Below are 23,511 nucleotides of genomic sequence, written 5' to 3'. Positions count from 1 at the left end.
GGCAACGGTCACCAGCTGGGCCGATCCCTATCCGTGTCGATTGTCTGCCTGCACCGACTCCTTGGACTCGACTCCTCGCTGGCCGCGTCCTTCTCTGGGCTTGCCCATGGCCCATGACGCTGGTTCTCTTCATTCCCTCTTAAGGGCTTACTTCTGTAGGCCCAATATTCAGTCCATCTCTTCTTTTTCCCTTAAGCCCTAAGCCCATTAGGTCCACACCCCATCAAAAGAATTAGTCAATATCAATTGGATTATGACTCCTATTTTAGAACTTTGATTTAAATATGTTAAAATATCTTATGGATTACAAAATCTTTACCAAATGTAAAGTCTTATTCTTACCCAATAATTAAAACGAATGAATAAATATTTAGAATATTGTGTACCAAACCTTCCTATTATAGAAGAAGCCCAATATATTATGGCCCAAACATTGCCTATTTACTTGTCACTTTTGCCTTTCCTTTTCCATAGACAAAATCCGTGTGGCCCAAAACCATAGGCGAAGTCGGATCACATGTGCCATGGAGGCGTAAACAAATTCCCTACTTTCACCACAGCGACTTCTTGTCATCCCATTCTCTATTTCTCTCTACAGTGTGGCCACGCTCACATGTAGCGCATAACTAACTTCCACGTGTGACCCCCTTTTTGCATTTTGCCATACCATCTCATCTCTTTTGCCAACTCCCTTTTACGAAAACCCCAAATCTTTACATTCTTTTTACTCGGAATTTGATTCAAAAAACTGTTTTTTGGCCTCAAGACACAGTCTTTGGTAGCTTGCATGATTGATCACTTCTATAGAGTGATGGGTTTCTTGTTTTTTTAACAAGTGTTATGAAATGGGGGAAATGGGGAATGCATTCTTTTTTGTATTGTTTTTTTTTTTTTACTTGTTCTAGAAAGCTGTGGGATCTGCTTTTCTGGAATAGAGAGTGTGAATGGGGATCTTACACGTTGAAATCTTGCATCATGGAAAGGAGAAAAAAAAGTGTTTAAAAAATTGGGTTGCTTTTAATCTCATCTGTATTTCACAAGGTTTGGTTTAACCTCAAAGGCACCCAATAAGTCCACCCAATCACCTCCATTTTCAAGATCTGCTGAGATTAGAGAGCCACACAAGTCCACTCTACCTCATAAAGATTTGGCCTTTATACACGGGCTTTAAGTTTTCTGCCTTTTCTTCTTTGACTGTTCTATTCCAATCTGCTCATCAGATATTTTACTCAGAAGCCATCAGTTTTCTCTCTTCTTCTTTATATAATCCCCTGTGTTCTATTTCTTTATGATCTTTTAAGCAATATGGAGCTTAGAATTGCCTTACCCTCTCTTCAGTCTCCTTTCCATGTTATGCCTCAAGCTTCTGCTTCTTTTGCAGCCTCTTTGTGGCATGGGAGACACTGTAGTGGTGGAATGAATCAAAAGGTTGCATTTGAGGGTGTTTTTCTCAGTCCTGTCAGTTCAAGAAAGCTTTTGAGGGTGCAGAACTTTGATAAATTTTCAAATAGAGGCCATTTAAGGGTGTCTTGTAGGGCAATTCTTGATGGGGGTTTGGGTGAAGAACCCTTTGAATTTAGGGATGGATTGAGTCTAGACAGTGAAGGGTGTTGCACAATATCTGAGAAGAGTGTGAAAGGTTCAAACTTTCCATCACAGTTTGATTTCTTGGAGCCTGGCATGCTTGGGATTGTGCCAGAGCCTCCAAATTGGCCTGAAAGGGAGGCACTTTTGTGGGCAAGTGTTGAACACAGAGCCAAGAGTTTTGAGCTTCCTTTGTCCTTGAGAATGATAAAGAAGAAGCAGCAATGGGAAGTGGGTGTTAGGGGTTTGGAAGAGATGAGTTGTTGTTCAGTGAGAAAGGCCTTCTCTTCAATGGTGTTCATCATTGTGGAGCTTCAGAGCAAAGCTCTGCAGATGAGAGAAGCACTGTGTGATGAAGAATTGGAGTTAATTGTCTCCAAAGTGCAACGCGAAATGCACTTATCGTTCGCCTGGATGTTCCAGCAAGTGTTTTCCCGAACGCCTGAATTGATGATTCATGTTATGACCCTTTTAGCCAATTTCAGTGTGTATTCTGTCTCTGATTATGAGACGATGAAACCATTTCCGGGACTTAGCGGTCCACCATTGTTCATCCAAAATCCTAATGGAGCTCCTGAGGAGCTCTCACAGGATCAAGAACTGAGTGAATCAGAGACAACAAATATGGGAGCTCTCGAGGATGTTGGGCTCAATCATGAATTCGTTTCGCCCTTGTCTCTGGAGTTTGGACCAGATCATGACCCTACAGCTTACTATAGAACAGATTTTATGTATCAGATAATGTTGTCCCAGGATCCTCACAATCCACTTCTGCTCTGCAACTACGCCCAGTTTCTGCAGCTTATTATACGCGATTATGATAGGTAACTTCAAAACTTTAGATACTCTTCAATTTCATTGAATTATTTAGTACTTAGATCTTTTAGCATGAACTAACATAGTAATCACTTGTGTTGTCTGCAACTGCTATAATGTGTATATTCACTTATCTCTTTATGGCTCTGATACCAATTCGGTGTGGGGTAGGCTAATTCGTATGAGCAAATTCTATATCTTAAGGTTTCATTTATTTGTTGGGTTATTTTTTATGATGTTTACCTCGAGAATTACCATGGATCAGCCTACAATATTATGGAAATTTCAACGAAAGATCTTGTCCTATGTATGCTCGATTTTCTCTGAAAGGTCAAAGGTTTAGATAAGTGACATTGACAAAATGGTTTATCTAAGTTGTCTTAACATTACCCTTCAATTGGTCTAATATCTGTGTGTGAACAAACCGAAAACTTGTGTACCATGTCTGAAAGTTTACGTTACAGGGCGGAGGAATGTTTCAAACGTGCCATCCAAGTGGAACCGCTAGAATTAGATGCAGAGGTGCTCAGCCAGTACGCCCGTTTCTTGTGGAAGGTTAGGAAGGACTTGACGGGAGCAGAAGATGTATATCTGCAGGCCATCGCGGCTGCTGAGAAAGAGAATCTCTATTATACTTCTCAATATGCCAGTTTCTTGTGGAGTACAGGTGGTGAAGACACATGTTTCCCCTTGAACTAATCTCTGCGAGTTTCTATTGAACCTGTCGTGATTTCATGTAAACGAGCTTCTGAATATCGGCAACAAGAAGTTATTTGGAATCTGTAACACTTGAAGAGGTGATCATACTCGTGGAAAATCTCGGGGTGCAAGAAAACATGTTCAACATTTTTAAAGTGTATGTTGGACAAACCTCCATGAAAACTACTGTTATTAAACAGTATTCATTGTACATTAACTTTCCAAATCTTTGGATATAGATATGAATACACTCTGTTCAGTCTGAAATGTTGCATTTTGGAAAAACACTACACAATGGTTTCCTGAATCAATAAAGCTATAGGACACATATGAACACTTGATGGTGAAACTGTAAACTTTCCTATACATATGTGACAAATACGAGCTATGTAACTTAAGACTAACTCTTTTGGGTGGGACAGCTGGCCTGGAGATTTAAGACTGCTCTATACCCAAAGCCTTTGGTTAACTCACCAAAACCAGATGCTGCGGCTATCAACAGCCTTGACAGAAGTGGAAACCAATGGCATTCTCCCATACTCGGTTACAAATCTATTGACACAACGAGTCCTCCTTTCGCTGTGACCTCCCAAGCTACTAATCCCAGTTGAACCAATTTCGAATATTTTACCTGTAGGATTGGTGTTATTAAAGAGAGAGGGATGGATATGAAAGATTGAAGCTCATTACCTTGTACCCAGATAGGAGGAGAATTGGTCGCATTTGCCACGAGGAAGGACATGGCAATGTCTTCACAGTTCCTGCTTGGTTCACCAAGGTAAATTAAGATTTCAGATTTACTATGGCTCTTTTTGGTAGAGCTTATAGTTTATTTTAAGCTACTAATAAGTTATAAGCTCTATTTGGTAATGTTCCCATAATAAGCTAGTAGCTTAAAATAAGAGCTTATTTTGAAAAACTATCATAAGTACTGAAAAGAACAAGAAAAAAAGGGATGGGGACCTGTTTTTAGTTACGTATTCTCGAATGGATGCTGGCATTTGATAAGTATACATGCTAAGATACTTTCTGTGAAAAAATGCAGCTTTGGAAAGAACCATAGTGTAGGTTCCCATCCACCACACTGACCACCACCCTCCATAGATATACTTATCTGCATTGCCTTTCTGCATATATACGAGCTTCCTCGTTAGAATGGACAGTCGGGACAATTTCGCTTTAACAGAACAGGACATACCGAGTGATCAATCCAGTGGACGCGGGGCACAAATCCCACCATTGTATCGGGTGCACTACGCCAGATGGTGAAGGCAAACTCTACTGAAGAACACGGGAATATGACATCATCATCAATCGAAAAGACAGCATCTGTTTTCGAATCTGTAAGCTCCTTGAACCTGTTATTCAAACTGTCTTCAGAATTGATGTCGAATTTTAGCTCGATTTCCCGACCATGTCTTAACCGGATAACGTTCTTGAGATAGTGAACAAGTGAAAGTGAGGGAGGATCAGGCTCACTCCACACTATATGTATGGAATGAAGCCCTGGGCATGAGGAATAGTGGGAAATAGATTGCATAAGAAGATCATTTCTCTTCCATGTATTAATCAGAATTGTGTATCCTTTCCTGTCCAAAACACAAAAGCTGTATTATTAGAGCAAGAGTTTAGCAGGATCCTACTGTCTCACTTTAGTATGCCATAATTTTTTTTTGAAGCTCTAAAGGCTAAAGTACACAACTCCCTCCTATTACCTTTATTCTACAAACTATGGAGGCATGACAGAATATTTTCATTCTTGTTTTTTACCTTTTCCCTAACATTTCCATGATTCGTGTTGTTATATCCTCTAATACAGCAACTATTCTTATAGAGAAAGTTTAAAAATTCACTTTCCATGGCAAAAAGAATTAGAGATTCTGGGCTATCGTAACCAAGTTGGCCATGACTTGGTAACCATAAGGTTACAAGTTCGACTTCTCGTGGAAGCAGCCTATGCATATTGGATGGCCTTTTTAATTTGAACCAATGTTGATTTACTTTTTTGTGGTCCTTTACGAATTAAGATCACAAAATGATTTTTTTCTAGTGCACTCCATCGGATAGTGACTATGAATTTTCTTGAAAAGAGTCAGAAATCCAAATTAGGTAGTAAGAACTAACATACTGTTTGGTTGGATATAGTTGTAATTCGTTTACAACATAATTTATTGGCATTTTAAATTATAGTGTTTGGTTGAAGGGAATTGTAATTTCCTCCATTTGAAAATTACAATTTATACATTCCCCGTGAGAATTCTAATTCGGTTCCATCTTGAAAAAGGAAAAACATAAAATGACCAAATTACCCATTATTATTATTATTATTATTATTATTATTATTATTATTATTATTATTATTATTATTATTATTATTATTATTATTACTATTATTATTATTATTATTACATAATGACATTTTAGTTTTTATATCATTCCTTCCATTCTCATTTCAAATAATTTTATTTCTCCCTACTAAGCAATATAATTTGGATTCCTACTTTATTCCCACCGAATTACAATTTTTTTCTTAATTTCCTAATTACCTCCTCCCAACCAAACGTCCTGTAAGAAGCACTCCTGTAAAATTGGGACTAGAACATTCTCCATGTATAAACGTGTCTTAGAAGCCTGGTGAGGTTCTAGTAGAGTTTCGATATGCAGATTTTCAAAGTCCCCTTTCTTCTAAAATGAAACAACTATTTATAGGGGTGAGTGTATAGGAAAAATCTAACAAAACTCCATCATTTGATAATTCTCAAATTTAATTTAATTATTTGAATTAAATATGAGATATATATCGGGACACCATCACGTCCAAGTTCATGATTCCATTCAATTTCAAATAATATTCATATTTAAAATTCTTCTAAATTAAATAATCCACATATAAGAAAAAATTAAACTCATTCATTTAGGAAAATTTCTCTCTAGGGTTTGCTAGAGTTTTCTCCTCCCCTAGGGTTTGCTAGGTTTCCGATGGTTTCCTACGTTTTTTCCGGTGATCATCACTGTTTGGCGACGCTAGTCGCAGCGGGCAAGTGCGTATGGCAGCGACGGAGGGGGACGGTGTAGCGGCGCTGACACGACGGTGGGCGGACATTGTTCTAGACGAGGAGGAGGATGCCGTGTTTGCGCCGGCAGGGATGGCCGAAGGCGGTGGCCAGGCGGTGACGGAGCAGACGTGGGGCGTTGTGGGCCGTTTTCTGACGAACAAAATCATTAAGGCAGAGTATATGCGGCAAGTCATGGCATCCGTTTGGCAACCAGTACGAGGGGTTCAGGTTTCGGAAATTCAACCGAATCTGTTCCTCTTTGTTTTTTATCATGAGACGGATGTGGAGTATGTGCTGGAAGAGGGGCCGTGGTCGTTTAACAATCATTCGTTAGTTTGCAAGAGGGTTCCGGATGGTGTGATGCCGATTGATGTTGTGCTGGATACGATTGATCTCTGGGTACAAGTGCATGATTTACCGATGGGATACACGGGGATCCCGATTCTTGAGCAGGTTGGGAATTTTATTGGAACTTTTGTCAAACTGGACGAGAGGTTTATTGGGGAGCCTTGGATCACGTATTATCGTATTCGGGTGTCTATACCGGTTGATAAACCGATTAAGAGAAGGATGAAATTGCTGAAGAGGGATAGGACAACATGTTGGGTTAACTTCAGGTATGAGAGGCTGCACACTTTCTGTTTCTGTTGTGGTATGCTGGGTCACTCCTATAAGTTTTGTATAAAGGCTCGGGAAGCAAGAATACCGGTGGAACAGTATCCGTACTCTGCGGAACTACGAGTGGGAGGAAACCGAGGGCCACGGGAGATAGGGGACCCTTGGTTGGTTCCTCTCGGTGGAAAGCCGAAAGACTTTCCGATGCATGGGAATCCGAGCCGCCGACCGGTGGTACGGAGTAGCCCGGTTGAGGAGGCCGAGAGGTCCGAGACCGAAGAGGTGGTGGTGGCAGTGGCCAAGCGCCGCCGTGAGAATGGAGGGGATGGTACAGATGTGACGATGGTGGATGGCTCAAAAAACTTGTTTACGGCGGGTTCTGGATCACAGACCCGCCCAACCCAATGAGTACGCTGAGTTGGAACTGCCGTGGCTTGGGTAATCCACGGACAGTTCGAGAGGTGGTGGACATGGTGTCCAAAAAGCAACCCGACTTTGTATTTCTAATAGAAACTAAGGTAGCGCGAGATCATGCTGAGCGTCTTCGTGTTACGATTGGTTTCGAAGGCTTATTTTATGTTGACAATGATGGTTTGAGTGGTGGATTAGCATTATTGTGGAAGAAGAATAATACGGCGAGACTCCTTAGTTACTCAAGAAACTACGTTGATATTGAGGTAACTATGACAGGTCATCCGGCCTGGAGAATGACGTGTTAGTATGGTTATTCGGACCGTAATAGGCGTGCTGAATCATGGGATTTGTTGAGAATGTTGGCGGCAAAATCAAATCTCCCGTGGGTGGTGGTGGGGGATTTTAATGATTTGCTATACCAGTATGAGAAGAGAGGGGGAAATCCACATCCGAATAGCCTTCTTCGAGGTTTTGGGGAGACGATTGAGGATTGTGGATTGGCCCAGTTACCAATGATTGGATACCCATATACCTGGGAGAAGGGGAAAGGGACTGCAAACTGGATTGAGGAGAGACTTGATAAGGTCCTAGTAACGAACGAGTGGCGCAATATAATTCCCCATGTAAAGGTTATGAATTTGAGAACCAGGAAGTCAGATCATTCAGCCATTTTTTTCACAGTTCAGGAGGAGGTAGGGAGGGATGGGGTTAGAAGAAGGGGTTTTAGGTTTGAGATGGCATGGTTATATGATGAGGGATGTAGGGGTGTGGTGGAGCAGGCGTGGCAGGAAGGGAGAGGGCAGGGTTTACAGGGTTGTGTTCAATACTGTGGAAACCGGTTAACACGATGGGGTGGGGATCGGTTCCATAAGTATGGGAAACAGATTGTGCAGCTGAAACAGGATCAACAACGTTTGAGAGGATGCACTGACTCGGCCTCTCTTGTCGAGTTTCAGCGAATAGAGCAACTTCTGAGTCGCACTGAGGCCCAGGAGGATGCATACTGGAGGCAGAGGGCCAAGCAGCACTGGCTCAAGGAAGCTGACGCCAATACCAAATTCTTTCACAGGTATGCCTCTCACCGAAAGAAAAAGAATACTTTACTTAGATTAATGAATGACAATGGGGATTGGTTGGAGGGGGATCCCATGAGAGATATCATTCTGGACTATTTTAAGAATATTTTCAGCTCTGGGGGTCCGGGAACTGGAGATGATTTTTTTGGGGGGATAGAACCCAGGGTATCACAGGCGCAGAATGACTCACTATTACGGCCATTTAATCTGGAGGAAGTAAAGGATGCATTGTTTGCAATGTATCCGGATAAAGCACCAGGACCGGATGGAATGAATCCGGGTTTTTATCAGCATTTCTGGGATGTGGTAGGAGGGGATGTTGCGAGTTTTGTGCTAAACTGTCTTGAATCAGGTGACCTCCCGTCTGGCTTGAATGAGACAGATATTGTGTTGATCCCTAAAAAGAGTAATCCAGAGTTAGTAACTGATTTGCGCCCTATAGCACTTAGCAATGTCATTTACAGAATAATAGCTAAAATGATGGCTAATAGAATGAAGCCTTTGATGGAAGGAATAATATCTGAGACACAGAGTGATTTTATCCCAGATAGATTGATAACAGATAATATTCTATTAGCTGCAGAAGTGGGGCACTTTCTGAATCGAAAACAGTGTGGATTGAGGGGCTGGGGTGCACTTAAGCTGGATATGGCTAAGGCGTATGATCGAATGGAGTGGCCTTTTCTCCGTAATATGATGATGGCATTGGGTTTCCATGATAGATGGGTTGATTTGATTATGAAATGTGTGACCACAGTCTCCTATAGTATTCTGATAAATGGCTCAAGGAGTGACCCAATAATACCCACGCGTGGTTTGAGACAGGGAGACCCGCTATCCCCATATTTGTTTATTATCTGTGCAGAGGGACTCTCGTTGTTACTACAACAGGCTAACAGAGCGGGATTAATTCATGGATGTAGGGTAGCAAGAGGTGCCCCTCAGATTTCTCATTTGTTTTTTGCAGACGATAGCCTTTTATTCTTTAAGGCTAATGTGGAAGAGGCTAATGAGATAAAGAAATGCCTGACTGTATATGAGGATCTATCGGGACAGGTGGTTAACTACCACAAGTCGAGTATTTGTTATAGCAGGAATACGAGTAATGTGGATAGGGAAAGTGTGGCCCAAGTTTTGGGGGTGGAGCAACACCAAACTTTGGCAAGTATTTGGGTCTACCTTCGTTTGTGGGTAGAAATAAAAAGGCAGCTTTTGCATATATTGAGGATAAAATACGCCAAAGAATTGGGTCGTGGAATAAAAGGCTATTGTCTCAGGCATGGAAAGAAATACTGTTGAAAAGTGTGGCACAATCTATGCCTACCTTCTCAATGAGTGTTTTTTTGCTACCTATATCAGTATGCACGGCTATAGAAAGAACGATGAATAGATATTGGTGGGGTTCTGGGACGGACAACCGAGTTCACTGGAAGGCTTGGGACAAGCTATGTGTTCCTAAGAAGTATGGTGGATTGGGTTTTAAGGACCTACGTGCATTTAATCTAGCTATGTTGGGGAAACAGGCATGGCGAATGCTCACTAAGCCTGATTCCTTAGTAGCTCGTGTTTACAAAAGCCGATATTTTCCCAGGGATACTTTCTTTGATGCGCAGGTAGGAAATAATCCCAGTTTTTGTTGGCGGAGTATAATGGCATCAAAGAGCATAATTTGTAGTGGGGTCAGACGAAGAATTGGGAATGGGGAAACTACATCTATATGGACCCATCCATGGTTACTGGATGACCAGGACCCTATGATACAAACAGAGATGCCTATACAGTTACGAGAGGCCAGAGTAGTGGGGCTAATAGATCAACAAACTGGTACATGGGATAATGAAATTTTATCAGATTTATTTCAACCTACGGATGTCGAGAGAATTATGAGAGTACCTGTATCCCGGGATTATAATGATGCATGGTATTGGTACGGGGACCCGAGAGGATTATATTCTGTGAAAAGCGGGTACAGACGATTGGTGGGAGATTATGAGAATAATCAAGGCCCCTTTACTAATTGGTTAGCTTTATGGAGACTAAAAATTCCACCAAAGTGGAAAATGTTCCTCTGGATAGCTATTTGTGATATTTTGCCTACAACTACGAACTTGCTTTTAAAGAGGGTGGAGGTGAACCCATATTGTGCTATGTGTGGGATATCACATGAGAATACAATGCATGCATTAATCTTGTGTGATTTTGCAAGAAACATTTGGGATCAATCCAACCTTACAATCCCCAATATTGTCACGGATATTTTTCATGTTTGGTTTGGGGAACTTCTAAATATTTTAGATTCTGATGGAATGTTATATGCAGCATCAATTCTATACAATATTTGGAAAGCTCGAAATGGTGCAGTTTGGGAGGCATTTTTACCACGCCCGGGGTCCCTACTCAGAGCCGCAGCGGCAGCCAAGACCGCATGGACTCAGTCCCGCCCAGCCGTGGCTGCCACTGCCACTGCTACGCTGCCGACAGAAAACCGCCACGCTGCCCAGGCGAGTCCCACCGCCGGCCGCGGTGCTGCCGACGCCGCCGGATCCTCTGTGCCGCCAGTGAGAAGATGCAGGGTCGATGCGGGATATCTACACGAGACAGGGAATGCAACTGTAGGGGCCGTTTTATTAGATGGAGATGGAGCCTATATCTCGGCACTAACCGCGCCGCTACCGGCCTGTACGTCACCACTTATGGCTGAGGCTTTGGCGTGTAAGGAAGTTTTATCATGGCTAAAGGATCGAGGTGAACAGAATATTGAGATCTACACGGATTGTTTGACACTACAACGCTACCTTACATCATCAACCACTGCGTTTCGCTCTTACGTTGGCTATGCCATTGATAGCTGCAGGCAAATTGCCGTTTATTTTCACTCATGTTCTTTTAATTATATTTCTAGATCGGACAATTATTTAGCTCATGCTTTAGCCACTACGGCTTATCAGCAACCTGATACTATGTACTGGGATACTCACCCACCAGACATTATTTCAGCATTTTTCTAATGAAGCACTGCAGAAAATTTTCAAAAAAAAAAAAATAATCCACATATAATTTTGAGGCAAATTATGTTGTAGAACTGTGTTCACCTTGCAATGTGGACACGATTCCACAGCATAACGATTGCTAATTATCGCCCGCATGGGTAGCTCAACTGGTCATAGAGGTGAAACTTTGGAAGAATGACCAGGGATCGAGTCTCACCAGCGGCAGTGTGGGAGAAACCTCTCAAAGTGAGGGGGGCTCCTTGTGCGCAGTAAGCACCGGTCTAGCCTCTATGGTTCATGTTCAGTTGAGTCACCATGATTTACATCCTCCCAAATGCTCTGTCGGGCCAGGGTGTGGGGGGCCCTTAGGGTTGGGGTTCAGCCTTTGGAAGAACGATTGCTAATTATCCATCATGGCCCAATAATACACAAATTAGCCCATTTAAATTTTCAATGCTTACAAAATGAAAGGAAAAGTGGCAAATTATGCTATGCGCACGTCGCTAAAATGGCGTCGTTTTCAGTGAAAATGACGCTGTTTTAACTAAAAAAAAAATTATTCTAAATGCCGTTAACGGCATATTCGTTATAAAATTATGAATATACAGTTATGACATTATGAATGTACAGTTATAGAATTATGAATGTACAATTATGGAATTATGAACTTACAATTATGAACATAGAGCTTCGAGAATTATGAATGTTCGGTATGGAATTATGAATATACAGTATGGAATTATGAATGTACAGTTATGGAATTATGAATGTACAGTTATGAAATTATGAACATAGAACTCTGACATTATGAACTTACAATTATGAACATAGAGCTTCGAAAATTATGAATTTACAGTTATTGAATTATGAATGTACAGTTATGGAATTATAAATGTACAATTATGAAATTATGAACACAAAGCTGTGAATATATGCTCCTATAACGAAGCAATCTAAAAAAAAAAAAAAAAAAAAAAAAAAAAAAAAAGAGAGGAAGATAACGGTGCCTGACGGCACCGTTACCGTGCCCATGATGCACGCTGGGCACGAGTCCACAGCATAACGACTCAGGAAAAGTAAACAACAAAAAATCAAACTGCGCAATGATATCTAGTACTACAATATAATCCAAAATAATTTAAGCGTTCTATATATACAGACCTGTGCAGTGACGGTTGGTGAAGAAGAGAAGAACTTTGGTGTTTCCACCCCATAAACCACGCCGCGCGGCTCGCAAGGGCGATCAGCGTGAACAAGACGCAGCAGGCGAGCAGGAGCTTGATCCTCACGCCCTGCCGGAGCGTCCTCCGGCTAAACACGCTTGCCCTCATCGCCATAATCTTAATATATATCACTATATATACATCTCCTAGCTACCACTCTCACCGGACTCGCTCGTTCACCGATCCGATTCACCGCCTCCGCTCCGCCCTCACGGTTCTAGAATCTTCCATACAACACGGAAACGAGTTCGTTCGCGCGTACTTCTGAGCTGGCGGCAGCGGTTGATTATTCCGGCAAGTTGCGGTAAGCAGCGGAGAAGCGTCTCGCCGGAGAATAACAAAACTGGAGACTATAACAGCTCGATCGAGGTCATGCATGCAGGTCATGAAAACGTCTGTTACCTTTCTTCATATTCTATTCATTTAACTATATATTTACTACCGTATATATGTACGAGTTAATGCAAAATGTTTTTTTTTTTGGTTAGTGAACAGTACAACATATTTTTATTTAATCATTTCATCTTCTTTACCAGAGCATTGATAGGATGTAAATTATGATAAGTCACCTAAACACAGTGTCATTAGTGAAGCTTCATCATCTATATTTTTTCAACCTGTTAAAGTATAAAGAGTCAACATCTCATTACCTCATATATAGAAGAGTAATTACATGGCATATGAGTACAAAGTAAGTAATACATGTGAGAGGTAAATGGACATGGGTTCTCTTGCATAAGTCAAAATGATTGGCGATCCGCATGGAGCAGTTGATTTTACGATAGAGATTGTCTGTGCGTGTCATGTCGCTGTCATCCTTAGATGTAAATCCAAGCCGTCCACCAATATTTATTTACATATAGGTAAAAAGAAAATGATATATGTACTCTCCAGTCTCCAATCACTTGTAGTGATTTTTTATTTCAATGGAAGAGAAAAAGAGTAGCACAAATAGTGGATTATTGTTTTCTTGTTTTGAATAAAAAAAATATAATCTAATCAGAAAGTAAAAATTGAAAGTATGAATGGATAGTATTATATGTAGGGACATTTTAGTCCACTAATTAATTATACACATATTATAGACGTAGTTCATAAATTTTATAAAATTAATATTTTTTCATTCTAAGAGAATCGGTAAATATATAAAGATTTAGTTGATGAAATTTGAGAAAACTCTTCAATGACTAATATTTCTTTTAAAATTTTGAAAATTCAAAGTGCACTATTAATTGTAACTGAATTTATTAGTGACGGATTAAAATTGTCATTTTACACATAATTAAAGTGGAAACTTGTATTTTTTTTATTAAAATAAAAGTGAAAGTGTACAGAATAATAAATATGGACCGAGTCTACCGTATTTGTATAATTAAAGGATTAAAATCGACAATTTTTCTTTACATGTATATGATGTTATAGAATTTTGAATTTTTTTTTTTTTTTTTTGTGAATTAAAAGTAAAATTCAACATATCGTAGTAAAACACCTATCGTTTGTCAAAAAAATTTATGTTACTGGGGACATTCCACGTTCCAATCAAGTGATCAACTTTAATACACAACAGGTCAGCAGTCCACTTTCGGAGCATTACTTTTCGTTATTAACGGCAAGTGTTTCGAAATAAATTTTTATTTTTTGTTTGAAATTGGAAATTAAATTTATCTTTTTTTTTCTTAAATATTTTAATGCAAAATAATTTGTAATTAGAATCTGATGTTATTAGTTATTATTAGAATGGAGTCTACAATATAATAATCTCAATACCAATCAATATTGATACCTCTTATATTATGTGTATAAACAGAAAAAAATAAAATAATAAAATAAAATGACACCTCGTACAAGAAACACCCGTATTAATTGATAAATGTATTTTTGTCTATATTTTTACTTCTTCTTGAACTCAATTTATTTGTGAATTGCTGAAAAACTTGTGTGAATTGTAACTAACTTGTGTTGGTATTATTTCAAGGTGCAATCATTCACAACAAGTGAGGAATTCAATGATTTTTGGAAAGATTTGAGCAATTCTTGAACCAAGAGATCAATCAAAAGAGTTTGGAATGCATTTAGAAATTTCAAGAGTGTCGTACCGCCTCGCGTAGGCCGTCCATAAGTAGTGTGCAGTTGAAGAACTCGTACTGCCTCGCGTACGCCCGTACGCCCGTACGCCTGCCCGTCCGTCTATTGCAGTGAGCACTGGAATATTGCGTACTACCTCATGGACGACCGTCCCAGAGGGCGTCCCTCCATGCTCTGTGCATTATTTAAGCACGATTTTGGTCATTTCTACACGGCTTTGACGCATGGTTGAACCCTAGTTTCTCTCCTTCAATTCCTATCATATTTTTAGGTTAGATTAGGCTTAGATTTATGTTCTATAACATTTTGGAAGCTTGTAATCTTGGATTTGAAGCTTGGATTCCAACATTTCAAGATTATTCTACTATTTCTAATACATAAGTTTTTCTACCTTTTAACTCTTTATTTTTCAAGATTTATGTTTATTACTTGTGTTTTTGTGTTCTTTATGCTATTGAATCATGAGTAGTTAGTTTATGGACTTGAGTTAGGGTTGTATTACCTATCTTGATGCTTAATTTATGATTATTGCAAAAAGGGGAAGAACTCTAACATAGGGTTCTTGAGTTTATGAAGGATTTGTGTTTGTATATTGTTAATGTTTGGTGTACAACATTCATTGGCATGTTTTGGAGGATTATTGGCCTCAATGAGAATTGGGTCAAGATTCCAAGTCACTCATTGCATAAACTCAATTTCTTCCTACAAAAATAGGGGAAATTGGGGGCTTTGATGTTTTGTGTGCTTGAAGAACTTGGAGTTGATGCATCATGAGAGTGAGGCAATTCCTTGTTTATTGATCACGAAAGTGAATTTTAGATTAGAATTTCTAAGTGCATCCTCTCTATTCTTTGGTTGTGTGATTTTTCCCAATCTTTAGGTTGTGCTATGCATCTAGATGATAATGCTCCATAACTTGAGTCTTATTTCTTTATTTTGTGTTTATTTCTTGTTAATATGTGTTTGTGTTATTTTGTTTAGATACTGTAACATCAACCTCGTTATGATTTGCTTAGCTTCTTGTGCATTTCCTTGTGCTAGTGCCTAGTAGCTTGTAATTGTATATTACGTGCCATAACCCCCAATCGCATGAGAACGACATTTCACACCCGTATACTCACTATCACTCATTTTTGCTACAATCATATATATATATATATATATGATTATATTCAAATACAAACAGTCCTTAAAATACAAACGTGTGGATTGATTAGGATCGTTGGATTTTGGGATTGGATGTCCAGGATTTATTTAATTATTTATGGTGATTTTTATTTAATCGGTCACCTAATTTATGTTAAGGGGGGGGGGGGGGGGGGGGGGGGAGTATTTTTGGATTATTAGTATTGTTTAATCGTCTCCGATCCTAGAGAAATACAATCAACATCAGATTTGTCGACTTTCCCGGTTGTCTCTCTCTCTCTCTCGTTACCGTGCATCTGCCAAGGCTCTCCCACGCCATTGATTCGCGTTCTTCTTCAGCAGCCAGACGATGGTCGTCGGTGGAGACTGCCGGTGGAGCCAAGCGACGGAGACCCCATCTCGGGGTGTAGGTCGAGGTATTTTTTTGCCCCTTTTTCTCCTTTGCGGTTATTTTGCTTGTTTTTATCCTCGTTTTTTTGGTTTGTTTGTCATTTGTTGGGGGAGGGTGATTATGCATGTGTGTTTCCATCATCAGGTTTGCTGTTGAACCTCGATCTGTTAGAAGAATATCGACATCCGGGAATTACTTCGTTAAAAGTTTAGCAAACTGTTCCTGGGAACTGTGTCACCAAAAATTAAAGGTAACGCTCAACTAAACAATCTAAAAGTAGTATTGTTTCATTTTCAGTCTTTAATTTCTTTTGGATATGATTATGCAGTTCGTTTTCACTTAATAATTCTTATCATAATGATGCAGTGGTTGGGTGATGTTAAATTTCTGATAACCTTGCTCATTTAATTGGTTTTACTTTTAATCCCTTGTAGCTATGCTTGAGATGGTTGATTTCCATTGCCTTATGTCACTTCCATACTGTGTTTAACTGGTGGTGTATGTTAATGAGCAGACTGGAAGTGCCTGCTTCATATGAAATTTGGGGATTTTTGCATGTTAGGATTTTAATGTTTGGTTTTGGGTGGTAGTTGCTTCATCCTTCCGCCAGTGTGGTTCGAGTCTTGTTTAGTGCTTTAAGTTTAATTTTTGGCCTTGCAATTTATTATGTAAATGTCCTTGTTTATTATTATTTTTTTTGGGGGGGGGGGGGGGGGTAAATCTATTTTGGTATGCTGTTGAAGTTTTGCTCGGTTATGGGGTTGGCCGATTTCGGGTGTGGTGGTGGTTTAGGCCATGGTTATGGAGGTGTGTGCAATTGTGTGCACACTGAACGCAGACTCGGGGTCTTGGGTTCATGTTGTATGGATTTGTTTCATTTGTAGTGCCCGTGTGCATTGTTCTGTGTGACTGTGAGCACCGCTGATACTTTGTTTTTTTTGGGTTTTTTTTTTTTTTTTTTAATTATGATTTTGGGGTTTTGTTGTTTGGTTTTCTCGTTTTCCAGTAGGCCTTTTTTCCTGGTTTAATCTGCAGTGCTATGTCTCTTTGTTGGCGGCAAAGTTGGATTTTGGACCTCATGAGTCTTATGCTTTGTTTGGTGTTTTTGTTCTTTTAGTTGGTGCACAGACATACAGTTTTCTATGGACAGTTGTGTGCATTTGCGTATTCAGATGTGTGCAGTTAAATGACCTATTTGTTTTAGTCTTTTTAAGGGAGGGGGGGGGGGGGGTGGGGGGTGTTTTTTTTTTTCATGTGGTGTGTTGTTTGGTTCTTGCAGGTAAGAAGTCCAAGGTATCACATTCAGGTACTGGTCGCTCCCAGATTTCTGATGATGATGATTCCGTGTCGCCACCATTGGCGTTCGGCCACAGATCTAGGAACCTCGCTCGGGCATTTCAGTTTATTTCCACTCTGGCTGCTATTTAGTGTTGCATTCATGTTTATGACTTCTGTATGATATGCCTATTTTTTGGGATAGCAACACTAACTTTAGCATAGGCTAATTTGGTTGGTGTAGGTTGTTAACTTGTAAACACTTTCAATCTCCTTCCACCTACAGTATGTTTTTTATATTTGGAAGCCATATTCATTTCCTAATGCTATTACACTTTTTTGGTTCAGTGATATAATCTTGTTGTTTAGATGTGTGTGGTCTCCAGTGTTGTGCACTATGTTGGCTTGTTGGCTGCATGGTTTTTATTTTTTATTTTTTTTTTACCGTTTGCACAAGTTTACGGATTGTTTTTTATTTCATTAGGTGTGCAACTAGTACTCACTATTGCACACTTCTTAACTCTAAATACACACGTGTGCACATGACCATCCAAATGTATGCATTAAGGTTAGTTCCATATAATTCACACCCAACTATATTACAATGGCTACACACATGTATACAGGTAGTGTGTGCTATCACTGGATAACCACGTCTGAGTTAGCATACTATGTTGTAATGGATGGATGAGCCCATGCAAACGTCTTTAACCTGGCGTGCACACTACCCAACCCAGTGAAGGCATTTCTGTGTGCACTACGGATCTATTGGTGTGCGTTAAGTTCCAACGTAAGTCTATTATGAAACCCATAGACTGTATCATCTAACTACTTCTATTATAAGTCATTTAAGAAAACAAACAAAGTGCAGTGTATTTAGTATGCACGGATTTGAATTAATGTCTGTGTGCATTTCATTAAAACACGAATATTTGTTCGTGAATGCACACAGTAACCACCATTATGAATCCATCATGTTTTTCGTGTTATATTTATACGTGCACATAGTTTCGTGTGAGTGTGCACACTGCGGTACATGGCATTATATGTGTGCATAAAAGCATCTAAGTGTGTGCACGACTAGTGCGTGTGTTGCGTTAGTTCGCATTAACCGTGTTTACCCCCATATGTCACCCCAATCGAACACCGATATTCATTTATCCCCTCATTATTGTGTGGAACATATTTTGTATATTGTAAAATAATGTACATTCAGTACAAAAATAATGTACATTGTTTTCGGGGGATGTACATTATTTTTGTACTGAGTGTACATTATATTGTATAATATATTTTCAGTACAAAAATAATATACATTCAGTATATTAAAAAGAGTAAATACCCAAAATGGTCCCTCGACTATAGCTAAATTCACAATTTGGTCATTGACTTTCAATTTTAACCAATTAAGTCCTTAACTTTGCAATTTTAACACGATTTGGTCCTCCGTCTATTTGACCATTTGTTGACTGTGATTTTTGAGGATATATATGTAATTTCATGGTCCACCGTCGATTTGGTCCTCCGTCTATTTGACCATTTGTTGACTGTGATTTTTGAGGATATATATGTAATTTCATGGTCCACCGTCGATTTTTTAAGGTTCCGGTTTCATTTTCAGACGACACTTTTACATTTGAATCCACCGCCGAAAGCAATCTGCCAAATCCTGTTGCCTTTCTTCATCATCCCTTTGGATTCAATGTAGTTGAGATCGTACCAGAGTGAAGAAGACAACGTGTTTCCGAACCGGTGCAGCGTCATCTTGGAGGCCTCCTTGTGCTCCGGTGAGAGCTGCGGGTATTTCTGGAGATCGTCGATGACGTCGGCGTTAATGCAGAAGTGTTCGAAGGACCAAATCGTGTTAAAATTGCAAAGTTAAGGACTTAATTGGTTAAAATTAAAAGTCGAGGACCAATTTGTGAATTTAGTTATAGTTGAGGGACCATTTTGAGTATTTACTCTATTAAAAATGTACTTTTTATTATGGTCCACATAACACTGTGGACCATAGTCTACACAATAATTTGCGCCCCTCATCAACCCCCAACTATTCTGCATCTTCCCTTCCACCATAGACGTTCGTGTGCTTCTTGAAGAATTACTGTCCTTCTTGCATTCAAATTCAAATCTTTCCCTTAATTAAGGCTTGCATTGAAATTTGAATCCTTCCTTAATTATAATTCCTATGATCCTGCGTGATATTCGTTTAATTTCTAATATTATCCAATTTTACATTGTGAATGCATTACCTTAATTACCCTTATTTTAAATTACGCTTCTAATTAGTATATGCTAGTTTTCTAAATCTGAGCCGTCAAAACCCTCTAATCCAATGGTCTCATTTTGTCCACAAGTTTGTATTTTAAGGGTGTTTGCATGTGAATGCAACCCTATATATATATATATATATATATATATATATATATATACCAAAAATGAAAAAGTAAAAATAAATAAATAAATAAATAAATAAATAAAAAAGAGGAAAAACAATGCAAGTATCCAACGGATAAGTGTCGCTTTCTCAGTAGATTGCAAATCAGATAAAAAAAAGCCCACATTTTAGGGCGTTGGGCCCATTGCACTTATAAATACCGTTGGGCTTCGTTCAGTATTTCTCTATTCAAAACACAATGAAATAATTCATAGTGTAAATTGCAATGATATGATCATAACATTTCAAATTTAAAAAAATGTGAATTTTACGGACAATATATAATTAATTGATTGATGAATTCAAAACACCTATAAACTTCATGTTAATACTTATGTAGAACCCACCTTACTAATTTTGGCAAATTATTGCGTAAACCATAACAAACAATACATTTTTAAATTTTAGTATACTAAAAGTATATTATTTGTGTACTGAATGTACACTATTTGATAATATGGTTCACAGACCACACAGCTGTGTTGGCTAATAATGATTGACTAATTTTTGACTGATTACTGGGCACAACAACAACAACAACAATAATAATAATATACATTTAACTATATTATTTTTTGAAAACCATTTAACTATATTATTAATACTATTATAATTTAATAATAATAAGCTTACTAATTATTTTAAAAAATAGAAAGCACTACTGCCATGACAACAATAAATCCTTCAATTCGTCTCCAATCAGGAGAGATGGAGGGTTCTTCTCTGTCTCCGGTGACCGGAGATGAAGATAGATTGTCATCAAACTTAGCTTAAGGGCATATTTAAAATTTTTTTTTTTAAAGTTCAAATTGTGTAATTGAATGCTTCTAAATATTCAATGGCTTATTTGACTATTTTTTTTTTTCCAAAATCATATAAATATTTATTGAATTTGATATGCAACTAATGCAAGATAACAATTAAATTATTTAAGCAAGTCAGAGAATTGAAGCACAAATTCAACCATTTCATTAGTGGCTAGGACATGGAAGGCTCATCACATCTTGGCAAAATGTATAGCCTTTATTTATTACTCCTTATTTCAATTTCTAGTACTCCATTTTTTTTTTTAATATTATCTCTAAGAGAATATCACAGACCAAAACTACATTACAATTACAAACAGCCTGTTTGAGGGATTAATAATATTAACATGATTGGGTTCCATAATGATTGGATTTTTTGTAAACAATTCCAGCGTGGAAATTCCTTGTTTAGGTGAGCTAATCATAATACTACATGTGTTTGAGTGGAAGAGTATTTTATTTAAAAAAAAAAAAATCGTCTAAAAAAGAGTAAACAAACCCTCTAAACCAATCTATGTATGTGTTTTTCAAAAAGCAAGTAATCAAATTACATTTTTTTTTTAATACTTAGCTTCAGTAGACTAATCCTAAATCCAATCAGTCACTGCAAAAATAAATCGATAGTCGTCGTGCAATCAGCCTACCGATCAGTGGCGGAGCCACAATGGAGGCAGTGGGGGAGCTGCCCCCAGGCCAGTCTCCTACCCTCGTCCCATTTATATATATTTTATGTGTAAGTCCTTTGTATATACATAGTTAACTTACAAATACTAAATTTACGTAAATATAACTAAAGGATAAGTTAGTTTAGCTAGATTGTAAGATATTTAGTTTTTCTCTAAATGTTAAGGGTTCAAATCCTACAACATGAATTTATAGTGAGGCTAATACTAATCAAGTTATTTTATCTAATTAATTATATTTTATATTTTTTAGAATTTTTATTTGTAGCATTGTGTGTTTTTTTTAAAAAAATATTAATAGTGATATGAACGTTTTATTATAATATGTTCTCTATTCAAATTATTTTATCTAATTAATTATATTTCATATTTTGTTTTGAATATTATTATCTCATTTTGATGTATTTTAATTTTTCATCTAAATTAACAATATTTATGACTCGGCCTCTAAATTTTTGTTTTTTTTTTTTTCAAATTATCTCATTGGGTTTTAATCTTTTGCCCCCCCCCCCCCCCCCCTTCCCCCCACTAACGAAGATTTCTGAATCTGCCCCTGTTACCGATCAAACCCTAATATTCATGTGTGCACAATGGATCCAATCCACACCTTTTATCATTCCAAACCTTTTTTCATATTCATGGTTTCAGTAGGATTTCAATCCCCACTTTACTACCTTTAGTAGAGATATCAAGTCAGATGATGAACTACATACTATGTTACATAATTTTTTAAATTGAGAGGAAGAGAACACCCTAAGCACTCAAACTAGCATCTACATCGCGAAGACAAACTAGCATCTACATCACAAACTCTTCTAACATGAAAACTCGCATAGCAAATTCAGCCAATTCAAGAGTCTTTGCACCTAAAAGTTAAAACGCACACGTCTTGGTTGGCTATGGCTCTAATACCTTTTTTTTTTTTTAAATCAAATTTAAAAATGTTATATATATATATATATATATATATATATATATATATATATATAAAACCTAAGTGTGGTCCACTCTATCCCTTCTTGTTTTTGTAACACTTGGTGCACCAACTCCGAAAATTGGTACTAATAAACGCATTTACTTGCGACACTGCAGATTTGAACGTTCACTGAAGTGGTCAGAGACAGGTGACAGCGAGGACCGAAATCGTCGCAATTTGTATCCAAAATGAACTGTGCAGTGTTTTCCATGCAATGAATTAAAGTTATATATATACTAATATGATGATATGATGTGACACTGCAGCCTCTGCAACTATGACAGTCTTTGCTGGCCACGTGTCCAGACATGTTGCACTATCAAAATGTGATACTTTTGACAAAGAGGATTGGGGTTTGGAGAAGAGTAGAAGATGGAGTTTTGATGGCCATTAAAATTTAATGGGGTGGGTGTGGGGTGAGATTCTAGGGGTTGGCAAATCTACTATTGTGTGGGCAGTTCTAATGTAGCTAGTGTGGGCAGCCAGTTGTATTATAGTTTTGTCACACAATTATTTGACATGACATAAATTAAAGTTTATAATTTGGGGAAATCCCATCTAAATGAATAAGAGGGTTTGCTCTTATTGAAGATGTTTTATAGTTTTTTTTTTTTTTTTTTTTTATTTGAGTCGGTCAATTATTAATAAAATAAGTCTTTTATTATTTTTTTTTGTCGCCTTTTACCGGTTAGGGTCACAAGGTAAAATTTAACAGATGCACATTTTTAAATAGTGATGGCGGATTTTCTTCGTCATCACTAAATCGTCACTAAAAAAAATTACAATTTTGATCACATACAGTATTGTGCTCAGTGATTTTATTTTTATTTTTTTTGAAAACTATGGTTTTCCAGTGAATCTTGGATGCCATGAACCTGTCTCTAAGCCTATGAGAATATAAATCGAGTAAATGAGTCAAATTGGATACTTTTGCGCGCAAGGGGTTCAACCAAAATTCAAACCCCCAATATTTATGGTAGAAATCAAACTCCACACTGCCACTAAACACACATTTTAAGTTACAGTTCTCATCCATCAAACTAATGCCTAGAGGTTTATTGTCTTATTGTGCTCAATATTGCTTCCATTTACTCATTTTATATATCAGTCTCGGTTAACAAAATTTAACTAAAATTATTCACAATTTAATTTAATGTTAGTGCATAAAATTTATATATTTATAAATTATATCAAAATATATAGCTATTAAATATAATAATGCGGACTTAGAAATTATAA

General features: G+C 38.1%; 2 protein-coding genes across 2 annotated transcripts; one reads left to right on the top strand and one right to left on the bottom strand.

The window, feature by feature from the left end:
* The first annotated feature begins 609 nt into the window (after nt 1–609).
* Nucleotides 610–3,366, top strand: LOC109186587. Its single transcript, XM_019336636.1, has 2 exons — nt 610–2,408; nt 2,865–3,366. The coding sequence occupies exons 1-2, from the start codon at nt 1,306–1,308 to the stop codon at nt 3,097–3,099; spliced, it is 1,338 nt and encodes a 445-aa protein (XP_019192181.1). The 5' UTR covers nt 610–1,305; the 3' UTR covers nt 3,100–3,366.
* LOC109186589 (glycosyltransferase family 64 protein C4-like) lies at nt 3,253–4,538 on the bottom strand. Its single transcript, XM_019336638.1, has 4 exons — nt 4,298–4,538; nt 4,063–4,226; nt 3,790–3,860; nt 3,253–3,730 (listed from the first exon to the last, which is right to left on the bottom strand). Exons 1-4 carry the CDS (start codon nt 4,337–4,339, stop codon nt 3,570–3,572), a joined length of 438 nt encoding a protein of 145 aa, XP_019192183.1. The 5' UTR covers nt 4,340–4,538; the 3' UTR covers nt 3,253–3,569.
* Between the last annotated feature and the right edge of the window lie 18,973 nt (nt 4,539–23,511).

Source organism: Ipomoea nil, unplaced genomic scaffold, assembly GCF_001879475.1.
Source record: "Ipomoea nil cultivar Tokyo-kokei standard unplaced genomic scaffold, Asagao_1.1 scaffold1407, whole genome shotgun sequence".
Lineage (NCBI taxonomy): Eukaryota > Viridiplantae > Streptophyta > Magnoliopsida > Solanales > Convolvulaceae > Ipomoea > Ipomoea nil.
Note: the sequence above shows the minus strand (reverse complement) of the source record. Positions and strands in the feature narration are given on the sequence as shown.